General features: G+C 44.0%; 1 protein-coding gene across 4 annotated transcripts in view; it reads left to right on the top strand.

The window, feature by feature from the left end:
* patj (PATJ crumbs cell polarity complex component) overlaps nt 1–19,163 on the top strand; it is an 88,767-nt gene that overhangs the window by 61,533 nt on the left and 8,071 nt on the right. For all 4 annotated transcript variants that reach the window (XM_035523400.1, XM_035523399.1, XM_035523401.1 and 1 more), the window contains 13 exons: nt 4,722–4,918; nt 6,999–7,090; nt 12,631–12,703; nt 13,208–13,300; nt 13,859–13,945; nt 14,213–14,287; nt 14,549–14,663; nt 15,100–15,206; nt 15,914–15,997; nt 16,628–16,821; nt 17,114–17,261; nt 18,056–18,142; nt 18,497–18,602. In XM_035523400.1, the coding sequence (XP_035379293.1) occupies nt 4,722–4,918; nt 6,999–7,090; nt 12,631–12,703; nt 13,208–13,300; nt 13,859–13,945; nt 14,213–14,287; nt 14,549–14,663; nt 15,100–15,206; nt 15,914–15,997; nt 16,628–16,821; nt 17,114–17,261; nt 18,056–18,142; nt 18,497–18,602 (1,458 nt within the window). The remainder of the gene's footprint in view (nt 1–4,721; nt 4,919–6,998; nt 7,091–12,630; nt 12,704–13,207; nt 13,301–13,858; nt 13,946–14,212; nt 14,288–14,548; nt 14,664–15,099; nt 15,207–15,913; nt 15,998–16,627; nt 16,822–17,113; nt 17,262–18,055; nt 18,143–18,496; nt 18,603–19,163) is intronic.

Here is a 19,163-nt window from a genome sequence, read left to right as displayed (position 1 = left end):
TCTGAAAGCGGCCCTGGCTGGGCAGGTGCATCACCGCCCAGAGGCAGTACTGCAGGGAAAGGGGTCAAGCATTAGCTTCTGCAGGCGGAGCTCAGACTCTCCTGAGGCCCAGTTGTTAGCGGCCAGTGAGTCACAGCAAGGGACTCTGTGCTCCCCAGTGGCCATGTTCACACAGCTGTATGACAGCACACGGTATTGGTCTTCATCACGGTGATGGATGCTGGCTGCATTGTACAGCACGGTGCTGGATGCTGTTGCACTGTGTTTTAGCAAGTATTGTTAAGTTTATTAGATTGTTGTGTGTGTGTGTGTGTGTGTGTGTGTGTTTTGCTATTGATCTCTCGGTTTGTCCCATTTCCCATTCAGTCAGCTCTGCTCTAACCTCCTCACTTGTAAGCTTTGCACAATGTTTGCTTTATGGGTGCTTCGGTGGTTGGGTGGGTGTGTCCATGTTGCTAACACACTGTGCACACTATACTTATACTCTAACACACTGTGCACACTATTGTCCATCCCTCAATCAGCTACTGCTTGGACTCTCTCTTATCCATGCAGTGAACTCCATCCTTCCACTCCCAGCTTTCTAGTGAACCTACCAGCAGCTAGCCCACCTCACATCTGCCTGCAAGTGTGTGTATGTGACAAACACAGGGAGAAGGGGAGAGAGAGAAAGATGGACATTTATGAAAATAGATGAATGCATGATGCATCTTTTAACTACTACCTCAGTAATGTGAAGGTCTCAGGGATGCCCCCCCCCCCCCACACACACACCCTGAATGTGAATCCCCACAGACTCGATAGGTAGTATGTTTATCAGCCTTCTACACTGTAGTCTGCTGGGTGTGAAAAGAAGCTGCACTCAGGTCATGTCTAAAACACTGGAATTAATCTGAGAATGCATTTGCATTGAATTATGTTTAAAAATATATATATACACAGATAAATGTACAGAGGGCCAGAAAGAGAAAACGCACAGAGACAAACACAGAGGAAAACAGACAGCCAAGTCTAGAAAAGTGGCATCCATGTGTATCCAGCCTGAGGCACCTAGAATAGGATCATGGGAACTGATCGTTTCAGAGGCAGTAGCTGTGAAAAGAGGGCAGACGTGTGTGTGCTGTGCTCTCAGATCCCCTGCCATGGAGCTCAGTTCCTGGCTTTTAGGACGAAGTGTTCACATAGCTCACATGCACGAAGGGTCCAGCAGGCACCCTTTATTTCACCTCATTCCTCTGGTCAGGAGACGAAACTATGGCCATTGTACACGTTTCATAAAATATTAGCGCATTCAGGAGGTACGAGGCTTGGTTTTTATTCTTTTAGTTTACAGTGATGACCTGGTGTCTGTTATATCCAGTGGGCACTGAGAAAATGAGATGAGCCAGAACTACCTGCAAAACAAACCAGCACAAACTGAAAAGCTCTGCTGATATATTATTATAATATGCAAGTTTCTGGAAATCAGTGTCTCTCGCTCTGTCTGTCTCTCTCATTCTTTCCCCTCACCTAACATCATACAGACAGACGGAAAAAGTGAAGGAGAGGACTGAAGTTTTTAAGCGTGAAAAGCATCCACACAGTTATCACTGCCTTTTTTTTAGTCCCCAATATGATTTTAAAATGAAAAACATGTAATTTAAAAGTCACTTAATCAGATATTTATATATACATCCTCAATCATGCCACATAATTTTAAACAGATGTTCTTAGATATGGCACTATTGTAGGAGCCCAGTCGTATGATGGGTATCACAAAGCCAGACCAAGGACTGTCAAGGTGATTTATAGACTGCACTATGATTGCTTGGCCATTTATAAGAGGTTATAAGAGGAGAAAATGTTCCCTTTAAGATTAAAATGCATAATCTACCAAAAAAAAATACAACCCAAAAAACAAAGTTTTAAAAGATATGCACGCTCAGTCCATAAGCACATTTTGACATATTATAGTAATATTTCTTTCACAGATTTCTGTGCTCTCGTATCAGCCTCTCTCTGTGTGCCCCACTCCCTCGGTCTTCTCCTCCGTCTGAATACTCCCTAATGAGCATCACTTCATCATCAGACTGCTTCAGTCCTCATCACCAGCACGTTCTCTCTGCAGCCTGCCTCCAAGAGCTCCCATTGCTTTCCTGCACTACGGCCCCAGGAGGGTATGACCGGCTCAACGGTCTGTGAACTGCGGGTAGATGTTACTTTTATGTGCTGGTCGGAGACCAGCTCCCTGCAACCACCCACTTTACCATCATCATCATCATCACATCTTTACAGTTTCGTGTTGCCCGTGTTGTCAGGCTTAAACGTAGGCTTCTCAACTAGACGCTTGACCCTTGCTGATGTGACTGTGGATGGAAGGTTAAGGGGCAGTTTTCAGTCACGGTGCAAGGCCACTGAGCTTGATGAGATGAAAGGCACTGAGATGGGCTCAGCAGGCAGAACTGCTCTCTGCTCAGCCCTCAGCTCATTTCACTTTCATCTTCTGGTGATTGTGCCAGTAAAGGTGACAATTCCCATATTCTTTTTAAAGTTGCCTTTAAATATACGATGTAATGTCCACAGTATTGATCTGGTTTTGCCCCAGACTCTGAAGCCTCTTCTGTTCCATACATGGTTGACAGCAGCTCCACAACATTGGATTTGCCCTCCCCACCAGTGGCCTTGATGGGAAAGCCTTGAGCTTTCCTTCACTAAAGTTCTCTTGTGTCCTGTTCTAAATGATCTGAAAAAAGAATCAGTCCCGAGCTGCTGTTTTCCAACATCAGCTCACTAGGTTTGGACCTACATAAAATCTATTGAGTCTATTGATTGTGTTCCACACTAATCTAACAAGGAATGCTGGAGAATTGCAGATCTGGAAACTGACTGCACTGATGTGTCTGACTGAATGACCAATCGAAGGTAATAGTGATTGTATTCTGGGAGGCTTCGTTACTGTGCTGTCTCTACCACCAGTTAATCTGACCACAGCTGTAAAAGGAAATGTGGCATGGAAAATTCTTTACCCACTGAACCGAGAGGCTGGTCATATGAGAGAACCGATGTAGCATGCTGGGGTCAGCGCAGTGGCCTTGCATCTCCTGACTCTGTCCTGGTATTCCCTCTCCATGTTCTTTCTGGAGGCTGGAATCAACTCAGCTTAAGCGCTATATTTTGAATTTCTTGTGTTTGGAATCTGTAATCAATATCCGTATGTGTGTGTGGCTGACTGAAACATTTATTCACTCACTAATGTATCCCGTAAGCAGTGGATCCTTTGAAGCCACAGTGACGCAGTGCATGAGCTCATAAAACATCTAAGCACTGTTTAATGAGGTGTGCTGGTTATCCGACAGATGCAGAACCTGTCCACTTTGCCCTGTATACTCTCTCTCCTTCGCTTTTTTCTCCCTCTCCCTTTCTCTCCCTCACCTCCTGTAGTCCTTGTATTCCCTATAGTTTTATGTGGCTCTTGAGGGTTTTAATTACTCCACTCACATGGTGACAGCAGTAAAGAGAACCCCTGCCGTAAAAGGAAATTGAAAATGAAAACAGCAGTGAGTCGTCATGGAGAGAAAGGTGACAGCTAGCCCCTGCTTCCACCTAAACACATGCGCGCACACACATGCCCACGGAGAGCCTGATTGCTGCGGTTTTAGTCAGAAATTCTGCTGAAACTGACGCCCCCTAAGCAAAAAAAATCTGCCAAGTGTCAGAAGGGAATATTGGAGCCTGATTATGTTGTAGTTTTCTGTGCATGTGTGTACGTGTGTGATATGGAGAGTGAGAGAATGAAAGTTTAGAAGAGAAATCATACATTTGTTAAAGAAACCATTTACCAACTAAGGGATCTCTTTCTTTCATTTTGGCCAATTGTCTGAAAAGGCATGTGAAAGTATGCTCTTACACCACTTACACACTACTAAAGTTTGTCAATGAAAGTGGAAGTTGTGTTGAAAGTATTTGGACAGTTGTTAAACAGAAACCTCGGTATTTGATGCACCAAAAGCATGAATATATGGCAACAATGCAGAGTTGCCTTCAACACTTTTATTGACAAACTTTACCAATGTGCAAGTGGTGCAATGTGACAATACAGATTTTCCCCTTTTTTAATAGACAAGACATTCCCACACATTATTAGTATTGTCTGAGCCTGGGTCATCTGCACTGAACTTGTAACACATTACAGTTCACAAACCTGAGGCCTTAAAATCCCCTTCCTGTGAACACCAAGTTCCTCCCACCTGGACTCTGAAGTGCTGCTCCTGTTTGGTGCACTAAGTGTCCTGGATGAGTGGGAGGTGTTAGCCACACCCACCTCCATGCTGGGCAGGTTTATTTGGAAATGATACTTGTGCAAAGAGCTCCGAGTGTCTGGGCTCGTGTTTGGATAACACCCTTTCCACAGTGTTCTATGCTAATGTGACTGACATTGGTGTAGTGTTTGATTGTCTCAAGAATGATGAAATGTTTGATATTACTCTTTACACTGAAATGATAGAAATGTTATAATTCTACCTTTTATCTCAGTACCGCAATAATGAATATTGTGAGTATTTCATGGTGCGTAAAACGAGGTGTATATATTATAAAAGATGCGTTTTATTTCAGCGTTACTGAAATCCAAAGGCTTTGGCTTGCAAGCGTCTGCTTAAGTGGCCTGGCGTTTCATTGTTGTTTGCTCATGGACGTCACGTGTGTGTGTGTGTGTGTGTGTGTGTGTGTGTGTGTGTGTATAGAAGGGATCAGGCAAAAGTATGGTGAGCTGGTGGGTGATCTTCTGCTGGTGGAGCTGGAGAAGGATGGCCAGGGTCTGGGTCTTAGCCTGGCTGGGAACAGGGACCGCTCCTGCATCAACATCTTTGTGGTGGGCATCGCCCCCGGAGGACCAGCTGGCCGCGATGGACGCATCCGAATCGGGGACGAGTTATTGGAGGTGATGCACACCCTCCTGACACACACACACGGGCTCTTACATGTGACCTGTCCAGGTTTTCTTGGTGTTTACTCTGTACAAGACTGTGAACATTCTCAGGGCACTCCTATAGCTGCACCTGCTGCCATCAGTGTGTGTGAGTGATCCTCCCAAGAGTTCTCTGTGTGTATGAGTGATTTACTCAAGAGTTATCGGAGTGCAGGTGAATGATTCTGTCTTGCTCTGTCTTGCTCTCTCTCTCTCTGGGTAATACTGTCTCTTTCATGTTGAGCTTGTTGAGAAGGAAAATGAAAGGTTTCCATCAGTGTCTGTTTTAGTCAGTTTTGTTGTTCTCTTTGTAGCACATTCACTATCTCTTTTTTTGTTTTAAGCGAACACTTAAAAGGACAGACGCCCTCTCTTTTAAACTGAGTAACGGTATTGGAGGCAGTTCTGTCTAACAGGGTCATCCAGATCGGTCCGAGCCCTGGGGAATAACTCAAATTTAAAACCTTGAGTCCATAAGCTGCTACTTCGGCTCTGGAGCTTCTGATTCGAACATGCATGCTAGCTGTTCAAATGTCTGAAACCTTTTATTTGAAGTACTGCAGTTTTGACAAAAGCCTGCTCTTTGCTTTCCTGCTCTCTCTCTCTCTCTCTCTCTCTCTCTCTCTCTCTCTCTCTCTCTCTCTCTCCATACCCATCTGTTTCTGCACTCCTTACTCCTGTTGGGCAGTAGTCTCTTCCAGCCCATCCTCCAACCACGCACACCTCCTCTCAGCCACACCAGCTCCATTTATTACACAAGTGGAACTGGCAGCATGAAATATTCATTTGAACGCTGCAACTTGTTCTCACTGTAGTCATTTCTGTGTACAACACTCACACAGGCAGCCTTGTTTTACTGTCCTTCTAGGGATCTTAAATTGACCTAATGATGATAAGCTAATTAATGCTATACCTAACCCTAACCTGAACCCCAGTACCCAAAAGTAAATCATTTAATATTTCATAGGAAGTACAAATTTTGTAAAAAAAAAAAAATAATAATAATAAAAAAAAATGGGGACCTCAAAGTCAGAAATGTCAGTTGTCCCTATCCTAATGTGGACATTTCATCCCCGCTGGTATATATAAACAAATACATATACACTCAACATCCTTCATCTGCTCTTCATCTGTCATAAATCCTCACGTTCTCTCCCTGCAATGGCCTGAAATGGTTCGGTTTAATGTGATATGTATGGATGATCATTTTTTTTTAATTTATTTACATCATCTTTATGATCAACAGTAAATTGCATATTGATTTAGCAATTTGTTTGATGTAGCAAAAAGAGTCCTGTGTTGCTGAAGCAGACATCTGTGTGCTCTGAAATGTGGCTAATGTCTTGTTCCATTACACTTACGCATGACTCTACTTTAGTGATGGCTGTCAGATGGTCCCGTCACAGATGAATAGAGATGTAATTATTGAGCAGGCCTCTCTAAGTCAAAATGGTTTGTATCAAAAGGCAATACAGTGCTTCACTGCTTTACCATGTCCATGTACCCTAAAAAATTGTTATTCTGAGTTCTTTTGTTTTTTTGGGGGGTTGTTTTTGCTGGGCCAGCTAGCAGACCAACGTAGAGGGGGAACTTTCCCAATGTTGAAATGCGAATGTGCTTGAAGTCTGCCACATTTCACTCTAGATGATGCTAGCAAGCAGCGTCAAGGGAAATTTACTAACTGTGTAGCAGCTCTGTTTGTTTACACACTAGACCACCTCCATGTCACTTTGTAGCAGTTGCAAAGATGAGATTAGCTGACGTTGTGGTGTTTCATGTGGATGTGTCTCCTTGTTTCAAAAATATTGTTTGTTTAAGAAGAGGTACATTTATTGCACCCTAAAAAAGAGATTTCTTTAAGTATGAAAAAAGAAATCTTTGGGACTGCCAGGGTCTGTGAGCTCGAAGCTCTGTATGTTTTTATTGAGTACAGTTATAAACGGAGGGTTCAGGACTGATCCTAGGTCAGAACTTTGATACATGTTACGTAGTTAACCTAGAGGATCCTCCTCTCAGTGGTAATAATGGGTGCCTTTCCCTGTCTGGCCCTCAGATCAACAACCAGGTGCTTTATGGGAGGAGTCACCAAAATGCCTCCGCCATAATAAAGAGCGCGGCAGCCAAAGTGAAGCTGGTGCTGCTCAGGTGAGACAGCATTACACACACACTCTCTCTCACTACCACACACACTCTTTTTGTGAAGTAATTACAATGAGTGTAATACTGTCGATAAGTAATCATAGTCCCACACCTAAGCTTAGTAGTCTATGAAATCTGATACATTCTCATACTGCGTAAACACACTGTTCCTCTCCTCCTCTGTTCAGTGTCTAAGCACCATATTTCAGTTTGCCATATTTGCTCTGAGGGTTGTTTGCCATTCCCCTAACTTATTTTTTTCAATCTATAATATACCCCTTTCTGATTTGATTTTCAAATTTAGCAAATAAGAGATACATCTGGGATTATTTTGAAGCCTTTTTAAAGACATGTTTAATTATCGACCTACTGTTGAGTTCGTTAATTGGATAAATACATCAGTTCCTGCCAGTTCAGCACCATCGACTCACTACAAATGAAATCAGATAGCCTGTCATGAAATGTGTGGTGAGATTAATTCAATTTTCATAGCAAAGAATACTGTTTACACTAAAACATTTTAGATAACGGGGAGGTGACGGGATGCAATGGCTTTTTTTTGGGGGGGGGGGGCTCTAGCTGATTGTTAAAAATGAATAATCGCATTAGTGCATACTAGTGCATACAATATGACTTGCTCTCTATGAAAGATAAATAGTTTTATTCTTTGAGCAAGGAACTAGTATTGTGATCATTCTTCCTAAAAGGAGCACTGCTTACAGAATACCAGCATGTGGTAATTGGGAAGTGTACATAACAAATGATAGCCTATAAAGGCTACTGAAGCCATGCATAAATCTCCTTAAAATGAAACGTAGTGCCTGGGTTGCCAGTAAAACCCATTATGGTCTGTTTGCAAGTTGTGAATAATAAATATTTTAAGTGTTTAACCCCCTGAAAACCATGTTTACTTTTATATTCACCACTTAAGTTGATTAATGCTGAATGTATGACTTTTATTTGAGTACTTCTCACATTCAAGTTTATCTACATATCTAGTAGGGAAGGGGTCTTCCACCACTTTAGCACAGTTGTGTGAGTGTCTGACACGCCTACAGCCTTACGTGACGTTTACGGTTTGTCTCGGTCCTACCCCAGTGTTGACATGCGCAAGGAGAGCTGCTAGTCTTGGCTTGACCAGGCTAGCAATGCCAATGCTCTGAACATGTGTGGCTGAACAGTTTTCAGCACTGAACATTCAAACCATAAACTGAGGGATGGCTGAAGCGCAATGTCTGTCCAATTAAATTATGCAAATGTAAAATTATGCAAAGCAAATTCCACAATACGCCAAAGAAAATCTAGATGGAATTTAACATATTCACAGCCAGTGCTTTACTTTAAAACTATTCTACAATGGATATATATTTTATATAGTTTTGTTTTGCTGCTTTTTTATTTTTTAATAATAAAACTCTTTTAATATGGTGAAATGAAGAAAAATGCATTCTTCCTTTTTGTTTTCTGATCCAGGAGAGTCTGATGTTTAACGCTAACCTTAACCAACTGCCTTATCAGGCTCCAAAACCTGCTCTTTCACCATCTGTTAAACTGGCTATTGGCATTTTTAGGAGAGGGCACAGGTATTCCAACCTCAGGCTCCTGAGGTGAGGCTGTGAAGAATGGAGTCAGCACAGCCAGGGTGTGAATTGAACATAGAATTTGACTCGTGAATATTAGAGAATGTCAGCAATATCAGAGCCTTGTAGAAGTGATGCTGTCAATGGCGTCTGATAATATTTTTCTATTGTGTGATGGTTGAAAAACTGTTGATATAGAAGCTGTCATCTCACATCCTACCCTTGTTAAAAGGACCGAGGCTAGACATATATCACAGTGCCACTGGGAAAGGCAGAGTGTGTTTAAATTTTAAAAATGTTATTTAGAAGTGTTGTAAAGAATGTCAGAACCCAAGCCTTGCTCCATCTTGTAGGTATTTCCTGCAGTGTGATGCGTTGTTGATTGATTGTCCAGCAGTTTCTCAGCCATGGTCTGACCATGGTGCTGGTGTATTTTGTCAGAAATGACAAATTCCCCAATACTTGTTGGCTGACATGCCTGGATGGTATCAGCGAATTATTTAGATGCTACAGGAGATGCAGTGTCGTTCCAAACTACCAAACCATGTTGTGTTTATTAAAAAAAACAAAATAAAATTACTGACTTCCTCGGATCCTGACGGTTGTCAGAGTTATAGTGAAAATCCCATCCTGCAGCAAATGATCAGGTGAATGCAGGTTCTGCGAGTGGGATGTTGTGGAAACAGCGCTAACAAGCCTGAGTGATGTTTTATGTCGTCAAAGGTCGTGTGTCGGAGCCTGATGAGCTCCTGAATGTTTTGCTATGGAAACAATGGCGGGAGGCAGACGACATAAAGGACATACAGTGCAGTTCCCCACTGAGCGTGTAAGAGACGAGGCAAAGATGCTGAAATGTTGGTTTAACCCAGATTTACCTGCTGCATCTTTACCTGTGTTTATATTATACTGTATATTGGCCTCGGAGCAGTAAGACCTCTGTATACTGGACTGTAAATGAGACTATGAACAGTGTGACTGTATGTCTTTTCATTTGTGGATTTGTTTACATCTATATTTCTTAGAAACACTTTGTATACATAGCAGCCCCAATTCAAAGAACATGCATCCAAATACTAAACATGACCATTTTTATTTACAATTATGTTAATTTTACCTATTATTTATAGGCTAGGCAAGGCAAGAGTGTTTATATAGCACCATTCATACACAAGGAGTATTCAAATATAATAATAGAAACAGCTTATTACAGCATGATGTCACCTCGGGAAGGTCTTTAGCGACAGCTAAAGTAAAAATGTTTCAAAATTGAAATATTAAAAACAAGGTGTTTAAGGAAATAGAATAGAGATTAAGAGAAATTAAACAGATCTTAAAATAAAAATTTAAGAGAAATGTAAATGTTTTAAAAGATTAAAATAAATACTGAATTAAGAATGAAAGAAAATAACATAAAAATAAAATGACTGTGGTGCTTAAAAGTTAAAAGTGCTGTGCCACAGGAACTGAAATAATATCTAGCCTGGCCAAATGGAGATGTTTTTAACTTTGATTTTAAAACGTATAGTGTTGGAGCTCTTCTAATATCCTCTGACAGCTGGTTCCTCTCCATGCTTAGTGTTTCTTAGGCAGGACTGACTGATTAGTTTCTAATGACCCAATAGTTCATTCCGGCTCACAGCTCTAGTATATCAGATAGATAAACTGGTCCACCATATAATCCCCTGAAATGACACTGTAATTGTCATTAAATTATAGTTACTTCGGCCTGTTACTTGAGTATAGTGTACTTTTATGCTATTTGTTTATATTTAATAGATGGAAAGCATTTATTGTTTTATCAGTTCTATCCATTCTACTCTCCTGACCTCACCTTGACAGAACATGCTGTAAAAGTGCTTGGCAAAGAGTCAGCAGGTAAACACTGCATAAACAGGAGGAGGCGCTGGCAACCAGAGAGGGATTACAGAAGAGACAGACAGCTAGAAGTAGATTTGTTTTTTATTATTATTATTTTTAGTTACTTTTTAATGCAGCTACTAATCATCTTATGCATATTTTAAGTATATTTGTTTTCTTAAGATGAAATTTAATTGCTTTAGCAGGCCAATAAAACCGTCTTGCCTAGAGGGACCAATAAAGAGGGAGACCAGAGAGAGAGAGAAAGAGAAGGAGAGTGGGATGGCAAAGTGGTAGGCATCTGCAGTGTTTCCTGATTAAACCTGTGTGAGGATTAATTGTCGGTTTGCCCAGTATGGCAGGTGCCCTCAAGAAGCACCTACAGCAGGTTCTGGAAGCAGGCAGCAGATGAAGCCTATGGTCAGGGTTATAGCTTTGCTGAGGTCTCCTTGAGTCTCCTCCTGCATTCTGAGAGATTCATACTTAGCCTACAACGTTTAGTGGCTTTCCTGTAATGGGTTAATATCAGGGTGTGAGGCAGGAAAGCTCTCAGGCTGTTTGTTCTGTCATCTTGGCGATTTTGAAGAACTGCAACGAGAAGGCGCTTCTGCTCAGGCTGGCGGGAGGCTCGGCGCTGCCACACACCGTGTATAGCCAGAACTCAGCAGCCAGTGCTTGGCTGAGCTCGCACCAAGCAGGACAACTGGCAGAGCGCCTCTCTACCTGTCAATACCAGCAACCTGCCGGCCAACCTGGACATCTGCTGCATCGCGTATGTGGAACGAGTCCACCGGGGCTCTCATCCAAGCACACTGAGCTGTCCAACTATACCGTGGTAGTGGGGGGCTTGTTTAAAACAGATGCAGCCACTGGTTTCTGCTGGTTTCTGCTTTGATGTGTGTAAGCCTGCAATTAAATAGTTGCTTTAGAGTCCACAAGCTCTGTGGTGATAAATGTTTTAATGATGTTTTGATTCCTTTCAATTATAAAAATCCAGTTTATATTTTAGTTCCATGTTAATTCATTTATTTCATTTTTGATTAACAAAAACACACATCTCAACATCAACTGTTTTTTATGTATGTTTCTGTGTTGTGTTTATACATACATACGTGTGTGTGTGTGTGAATTAAATATTCTCTTTCATTCAGCTTATGTGCTGAGCTTCTGGAGCTGCTGCACTGCACTCTGGGTGCCTTGCTGTTGCCTGGAAGGCTGATGCACAATGTCTCGGTGGAAACCTGGTTTTGTGGCGGCACCTCTTTGTCTGCTTGTTAGCCTATCCACATGACACCAGGCTGGCATATTAACAGCTGTCACTGTGTTCAACCAGGCTTCAGAAAGCCTGTCCTGAACATATGGAGCAGAGAGGGATTGAGACAGAAATGTGTACAGCAAGGCTGGGAATAGGGACAGTAGAAGTGAATTCAGCAAGGCTGGGTTTAACGAACAGTAACTGATGGTGCACTGTGGTGTCTGGATTAAAGCTGAGGTATTGGCATTAGCATGCCTGTTCGCTGGGAGCAGGACTGATGGCTCTTTCCCTGTGTCAGCCCTGTACTGATGAGAATTGTTGCCCTAATTACAGTTAAAATCATAGGTTGTCATCTGTGCAGAGTTGGTCTCGGTTTTAATGCAGTAAAAAAGTGTTGCAATAGTCTGAGCAAATATAAACAAGCATTATTCAGTATTGTGCCATGAGAGGAAAGGTCTGGCTCCCACACCATGACTGAGTAGAAAAGAACCTAGTGAACGCATAGCTGAGTTAAAGGTGAACTGGAGTGAACGCCTAGATGTTTCATGCTGACTCCTGGGTCCTTCGCTGCTTCCTGTACCTCAGTGTTCTTCGTGATGTTTTTCCCCCTCCTTGCATCATGAACGTTCATGCCATTCACAAAGTCTGGACACGTTCAGCTCAGCACAGATCTAGTACCACTGTCCTCTGCCACAAAGCATGGTCGCTGGTATGTCTAAGAGAAAGAGATGTGCAACCTTCCTCCTCACGTACGACGCACATGAGCACAGCGTCTGAATGCAGCCCTTACTCAGATGGATCTCCCGGTTCCCTCAGAGTGGTTTGTGATCCTGATGTTTCTTGTCTTTTGGCAGGAATGAAGATGCTATCAGTCAAATGGCAGTGGCCCCTTTACCCCCCCAGCCGTCGTTCTTCTCGCCCAGTGAGGTGCAGTATGCGTTGCTGTAGTGCCGCTCTCCCACCAAGTCGTCTGGTTTTGTACCGTTAGCAGGACACGTGCTTTTGCTAAGGCCTGAAATTTTGTTTTGTTTGTTTGTTTCTTGTTTTTTTTAAATAGCAAATTCTGTTTTCTTTTTTTTTTTTAATTAAAAAGTAAATAAGTAAATCAACTGTCCCTAGGTTATCCAGAACAATGTTTTGAGTGTTTGGAGTTTTTGTTACATTTATTATAAAAGTGCACCTTTGGAAGCAGATGTCCCTGTAGGAAAAGTAACATTTCTTTCAAGTACTTTCAGCCACTGAATTTATAAAGAGTCGGGCAGAACTAGCCGAACTAGTCAAATGCTTGGTAAACATACATGTACATTTTAGCAGTGCTGCATTTAATTTAGTATTATCATTACACAGCCTTTGTTGTTGGACTACTTAAACCGGCAAGCTGCTTTTCACGAGAGAAGCACAACAGCAGATTGTGAATGTTCTGTTCCTCAGAGTCTTCCAGCACCTCCAGTACTCACAGAGGAGTGCCAGCTGCAAGAGAGAGCTGGGCTGGGACAGTGTCCTCCAGAGATGCCCCTACCCCAGGTTAGCCTTCCTGTGGGCCATACAGGGGGAGCTGAGCCGCTGCACGCAGGCATGCTGTAGGGCTTTCGGCCATTGTTACCAGTGTACTAAGTTTAGGCTAAAGGTAGTACAAGATTATTACATGTGTTTCATTTTACATGTACTTAATGCAACTTTTAACAAAAACATATATTAGTAAGTGTTAATACTGAGGAATCAGAATTAGTAGTTCAGTCATCTAACAGAGCTGGTGTTGGGGGTGTTTTAAATAAAGCTGGTCCAATTCTGTTAGATTTTTTCTTTCCTACTCTGATTCCCTCGGACAAAACAATGAGTTCCCTGCCCCAGTTCCAGAGCATTTGTGTTCGTAAATAGCTCCAGCTCTAGTTTCGGGCAGCCTCGTTCCCCTGCCCCTCGCCACTTCTCCGTTGTCGTCCCTGTCTGCCCAGGCAGAGGCTTCCTAGCGGCACCACGTCCTGCATGGAGCTGGGCCACACAGCGCTGACCCAGTTGCGTCTGTGCGAGCTCTCGTTTAGGCTCGCCGCTTTACACCCTGGTGTGACTTTCCCTCGCTTCCAGGAGCAGACAAGTGAGGTGACTGCAGTGAGCTCTGGGGTCCAGGAGAGCACGGAGAAGGATCTGCAAGAGGGAGAGAGCGCCTCCAAGGTGGGAGATGGGAGTGAGCCTTCACGCTGGGCCTCCTCCGTCACAGATGGCCCATGCATCCTCGCTGCTGAGCTTTATTCTTTATGCTAGGTCCTCTTGAGTAGCAGAAAAACTTTAGGGTTTCACCCAGGGCTCAGGTGGACTGGGCACTATGTGACGTATTAGTGGTTTGGTGTAGGACAACTGACATCTCATTCTGTATAATTACATGTAATTACTGTGTATAATTGTACATTACATTTGAATTACGTTTGCAATTGTATTCAGAAGCTGAAGTCAGAGGGAGGAGGAGGAGGACGAGAGACTGAGAGGGAGGAACTGTCCATGCCAGAAGTGGAGAAGGTGTGTGTGTATGTGAATGTGTGTGTATGTAGGTGTGTGTGTGTGTGTGTGTGTGTGTGTGTGTGTGTGTGTTGGGGGGTGGCTTTGAAAGTAAGTAATGAGAAGTTGTCTTTCATGTTCAAAGTGAGGTGAATGCTTAAATAGATATATATTGGGATTAAGATAGTAAATTCAAATGGGATATTGGGATTGGACAATTTTAGCATAACCAAAAGGTTTATGCAAAACCGTGTGTGCGTATGTACGTGCCCTGGTCTGTAGACTGCAGGTCTGAGGATCTCCTGCAAGCCTCCTGGGGACTCAGTAGATGCAGTAGTGCCCTTGCTTACAGTGTCTCCTGCCTGCACCAGCCCTGACCCTGGATACACTAACAGAGGTACATGTCGGCAGTCAGCTTCCCTCAGGACCTCACAGAACTAACACACAGCATATAAATAGTTTATTTTTTCCCTCTCAAAACAGTTTTTTGCCAACCTGTAATATTTATAGTACATTTGCATTAGTTTCTTGTATAGAGTTACACATGGTGTGTACATTGGCTTGCTTCTTTTTCAATTAACTACTGTATCGAGCATATCAGCCTTGGAAGCTTTTTTAAAGTGAGCCTTCAGCACTACGACTTTATCTTAGGATCTGCTTTAGTGTGCTTTTGACTTTAAACGTTCGCTGTCTTTCTAAAAAGGAGATACTGTCAAGATACCGCTGGTTCTCTTCGGTAAAATACAGTAGGAGTTGCTATTTCATCACTTGGTTTCTCTTTCTCACAAGCTTTCCATCTTCCATCCTTTGTCTTGCGGTCTTTTCTTTTGCAGACCCTGCTACGTGCCCCATAGTGCCGGGGCAGGAGACGCTCATCGAGATCTCGAAGGGGCGCTCGGGATTGGGCCTCAGCATAGTTGGGGGCAAAGACACACAGCTGGTACTAAGCACAACCACCTGCCTTTAAGCATGATCAGAACTGCTGCTTTCCTGGTTAGAAGCTGAACTGTGTGTTAGACTGTGTATGTTCATGCTCCTTAAGATGGAACTTTCTGCTGTGCTTGGCTCCCAGTTAGACTGAACTGTTGATTGTACAGCCAGTCTAGAGCCCACCTCCCACTAGAGGCGGCCCACTTGACCTGAATGGTCCAGCTCCTCAGTGTAATATCACCCCAGTAACCTGTTCCCTCCCCACTGTCACATAGCTGCAGTGAGGTCCAGCCCTGTGGGGCAGTTGGCTCCCTGGAGGACAGAACTGTTCTGACCTACACTGTTAGCAGGAAAAAACCCTCAGGCATTCAGGGCACTTCATCTGGGAAAGACGTTCTGTCTGTGTCTGTGGATCTTTTGCACAAGGCCCTTTTGGTTTTGCCAAGTGCAAATTTTGAGAGATGTCTTAATTGGTTTTTGTCGCTGTCTTAATTGGTCTCCCCATTTCATAGTGACTTTGACAGTATCCATAAAGATCTGTCTTCTCTCTCTCTCTCTCTCTCTCTCTCTCTCTCTCTCTCTCTCTCTCTCTCTCTCCCCCCCGCTATCTTATCTTTTTCCCTCCCCTCTACCTCTTTTTCTCCCCCATATCTCTCCCTCACTTTTTCTCTGCTCTTTCCCCCCCACCTCTCTCTCTCTCTCTCTTTTTCTCTGCAGGATGCTATTGTGATCCATGAGGTGTATGAGGAGGGAGCAGCTGCACGGGATGGACGGCTGTGGGCAGGTGATCAAATCCTGGAGGTGAGCGAGCAGGAAAGACTAAAGGAGAGAGATACAGAGAGAGAGATGGTGGGAGACAGAAAGACACAGAGGGCTCTCAAGCAGTGGCTGAACATCTCTTACTCGAAGGGTACAGGAAGTGAGCCCTAATGTTCTTCGCTCAAACCATTAGCATTATCTGAATGTGCCAGCCTGAGGCAATGCCTCCACCTGCTGGACCAAAGTAGCACTGCGGGTGTTTGTCAGAGAGACCAATAAGCAGGTGCATCTGACCTACAAAGCAAATATGTAGTTCTTCTTTCCAAAAATGGTATGTAACTGTTTTTGTCATATCGTTTATTTGTCATACCATTTATTATCATTGTCAAACTGTTTATTCACTACAATAAGAGCACTATTGTTGCTGTCGCCACAATGTTGAATTTACACTTAATGCAATTGAATTTAGTCTTCATAATACAAAGAACACAACTTGATTAAAGTCTTGTGTGTCAGGCTGTAGCAGTAATGGCGGTCCAGGTGAAGACATGCTACTGGAGATCTGCCTGCTCTAGGACATGAACAGCACTGGACATTTTACAGCTCTTCTCCACCAAACCAGCCTTTAGATGGCAACTTTGTAAAGGTGCCACCCTCTGTCACCCCTTGCAGGTGAATGGTGTGGACCTGCGCAGTGTTACTCACGAGGACGCCATCGCAGCCCTGAGACAGACTCCTGCCAAAGTACGTCTGACGGTGTTGCGCGACGAAGCACAGTACCGCGATGAGGAGAACCTGGACGTGTTCACTGTGGAACTACAGAGGAAGAGCGGCCGCGGCCTGGGCCTCAGCATTGTGGGCAAAAGGTACATTCCCAGCTATTCCCTCTACCACCCCATAGGGGTGGCCCTAAGCACTGCAGGATGTTAGAGCTCCTGGGGCAGAAAACACAAATGATCGGTATTGGTGAATGCAGCTTGGGAGGGAGCTAGGCATGTTTCCTAGAGCCCTGCATATAATCCACCTGGAGGTTGAGGGTCTAGCACAGTTTGGTGATTTCCATGCTCCAACGCACCTCATGAACCCGCTGGCGCTCTCTCTCTCTCTCTCTCTCTCTCTCTCTCTCTCTCTCTCTCTCTCTCTCCCCCCTCTCTGCAGGAATGGAACGGGCGTCTTCATCTCAGAAGTGGTTAAGGGAGGTGCGGCTGATGTGGATGGAAGGCTGATGCAGGGCGACCAGATCCTGTCTGTGAACGGAGACGACATGAGACAGGCGTCCCAGGAGACTGTTGCTGCCGTGCTCAAGGTAAGCTCAGCCTACCGCCCTAAGCCCTGCTTATAACACGCAACAACAACAGTAACACTGTGGCCCAAACAGGATTACAGGAGATTTACTCAAAGCTGCATGTGCTCAAAGCAGCCACTAGGTGTCGCCATTGATGTGTTTGTTGAGGGTTGTTTGTTTTGTTTTGTTTTGTTTTTTTTTTTTTTGTTTGTTTGTTTTTTTTTTTTTTTAAACCCCCATTCCTATCCAGCTGTAGTTCAGAGGGGGAAAGAGAGAGAAGGAGCTGTAATTGCCCTGCTTGGAGGAAAGCTGTGTTATGTGAGGGGAATGTTCTGTCTGGACTCAGGCCCTCTGTTTGAGTTGAGCCCGTGTCATTTGGGTGCGTCTGCTGTGGAACAGGACTGGAGGTGTGCTCTTGGCTAAAGTGTCACCCTGTTTTATAGTGTCTATAAATATCCAGGCAAAATATTATACACGCTGGAGGTGTGTGTGTGTGTGTGTGTGAGAGAGAGAGAGCATGTGAGAGACAAAGAACGCGAACAGGAAGTAGGTTATCTCTTCCATAGAAAGTAGAAAAAGGCAAAAGCTTGTGTCTTCAGGCCTGATTTCAGTTCATGACGTTCTAGGTGATGAGCTGAAGTAGGACAAACATTAAACTGTTCTGTGCTGTAGCCATAGAGGGCTCCAACCTGAGAATCGTGCCACAATATGTATGTGCATGCTTGAAGGCGCACACATGCAAAAGTGTTTTGGTGCGTGTGCCCGTGTGTGTGTGTGCACACCAGTCACCCTCCACACACTTTCCCCTGCTGCAGTGTGCCAGAGGAATGGTGCACTTGGAGTTGGGCCGGCTGAAAGCTGCCTCCTGGATCTCCTCTAGACGCACCTCCCAGGGAAGCCAGGTGTGTAATTCAGCCTGAGCTTCTCCTCCATGGCTTCTCCTGCTTCAGTGCTTCCTCTGTCCTGGACCCCCTGACTCTCTTCACTCTAACAGACTTACACTAACTCCCAACACCAGCCAAACATCAGGACTGACCATGTCTGGGCTTCATGAAACGCTGATCACCCACGCCACTGATGCACGTGATTGTGCATGAGTAGCATGGGGTGGTTAACTACTCTGACCCAGTCACTCGGCGAGAGAAGCTAGCGCACACGTGCGCATGTTTGTGCAGGCTGAATGTTCCAAGTGTACCTATTTGCATGTTCTAGTTTGATCTTGGTTGAACTCGCCATTCCTGTCTTCCCTTGCCCAGAGTCATGGAAGTCACATGACCAATAATAACACTGCAGCACCCACCGCCCCTCCGCCCAGCACAGCCAGGAGACCTGCACAGCTAGAGACCAACAGCAAGAACTCTGGTATCTAAGCCACCTTACGTTCCTAAACTACCTACATCCTGAAGCTGCATAGTCTTATACTCTGGCAAGCCCACCTATAATATATCCTTTACCTAATCTATCTACACTTTCTAACCTGCTTAATTTAACAGTCAGTGGTAGTTTAAGGTACTTGACTTGTAATCAGAAGGTTGCTGGTTCAAGCTCCACCACTGCCAAGTTGCCACTCTTGGACCCCTGAGCAAGACCCTTAACCCTCTGTTGCTCAAGTTATACTCAGTCATGATTGTAAGTTGCTTTGAGTAAAAGTGTCAGATAAATGTAAATGTAACAGTCTAGACTACCTGTTCCACCTAAACTAGTTAAATTACCCACGTTGCTTCAACTACTGAATCTACTTAACCTGTCACTGCTTTAGCATAGGTGCTCCATGCTAATGCTAATCGGCTAACTGTACTGACAATCTCCTTGGTTTCCCCCAAATGCTGGACATCCACTAGTGTGAGGAGGGGATAGTTGAAGTGGGTTTTAAATGTGTGTGCGCCCGTTCCCGCTAATTATTGCAATATCCCAGCTGGCAAA

Source organism: Electrophorus electricus, chromosome 26 (genome assembly GCF_013358815.1).
Source record: "Electrophorus electricus isolate fEleEle1 chromosome 26, fEleEle1.pri, whole genome shotgun sequence".
In the NCBI taxonomy this organism is placed as follows: domain Eukaryota; kingdom Metazoa; phylum Chordata; class Actinopteri; order Gymnotiformes; family Gymnotidae; genus Electrophorus; species Electrophorus electricus.
The sequence above is the reverse complement of the archived record's forward strand: the minus strand, read 5'-3'. Positions and strand labels throughout refer to the sequence as shown.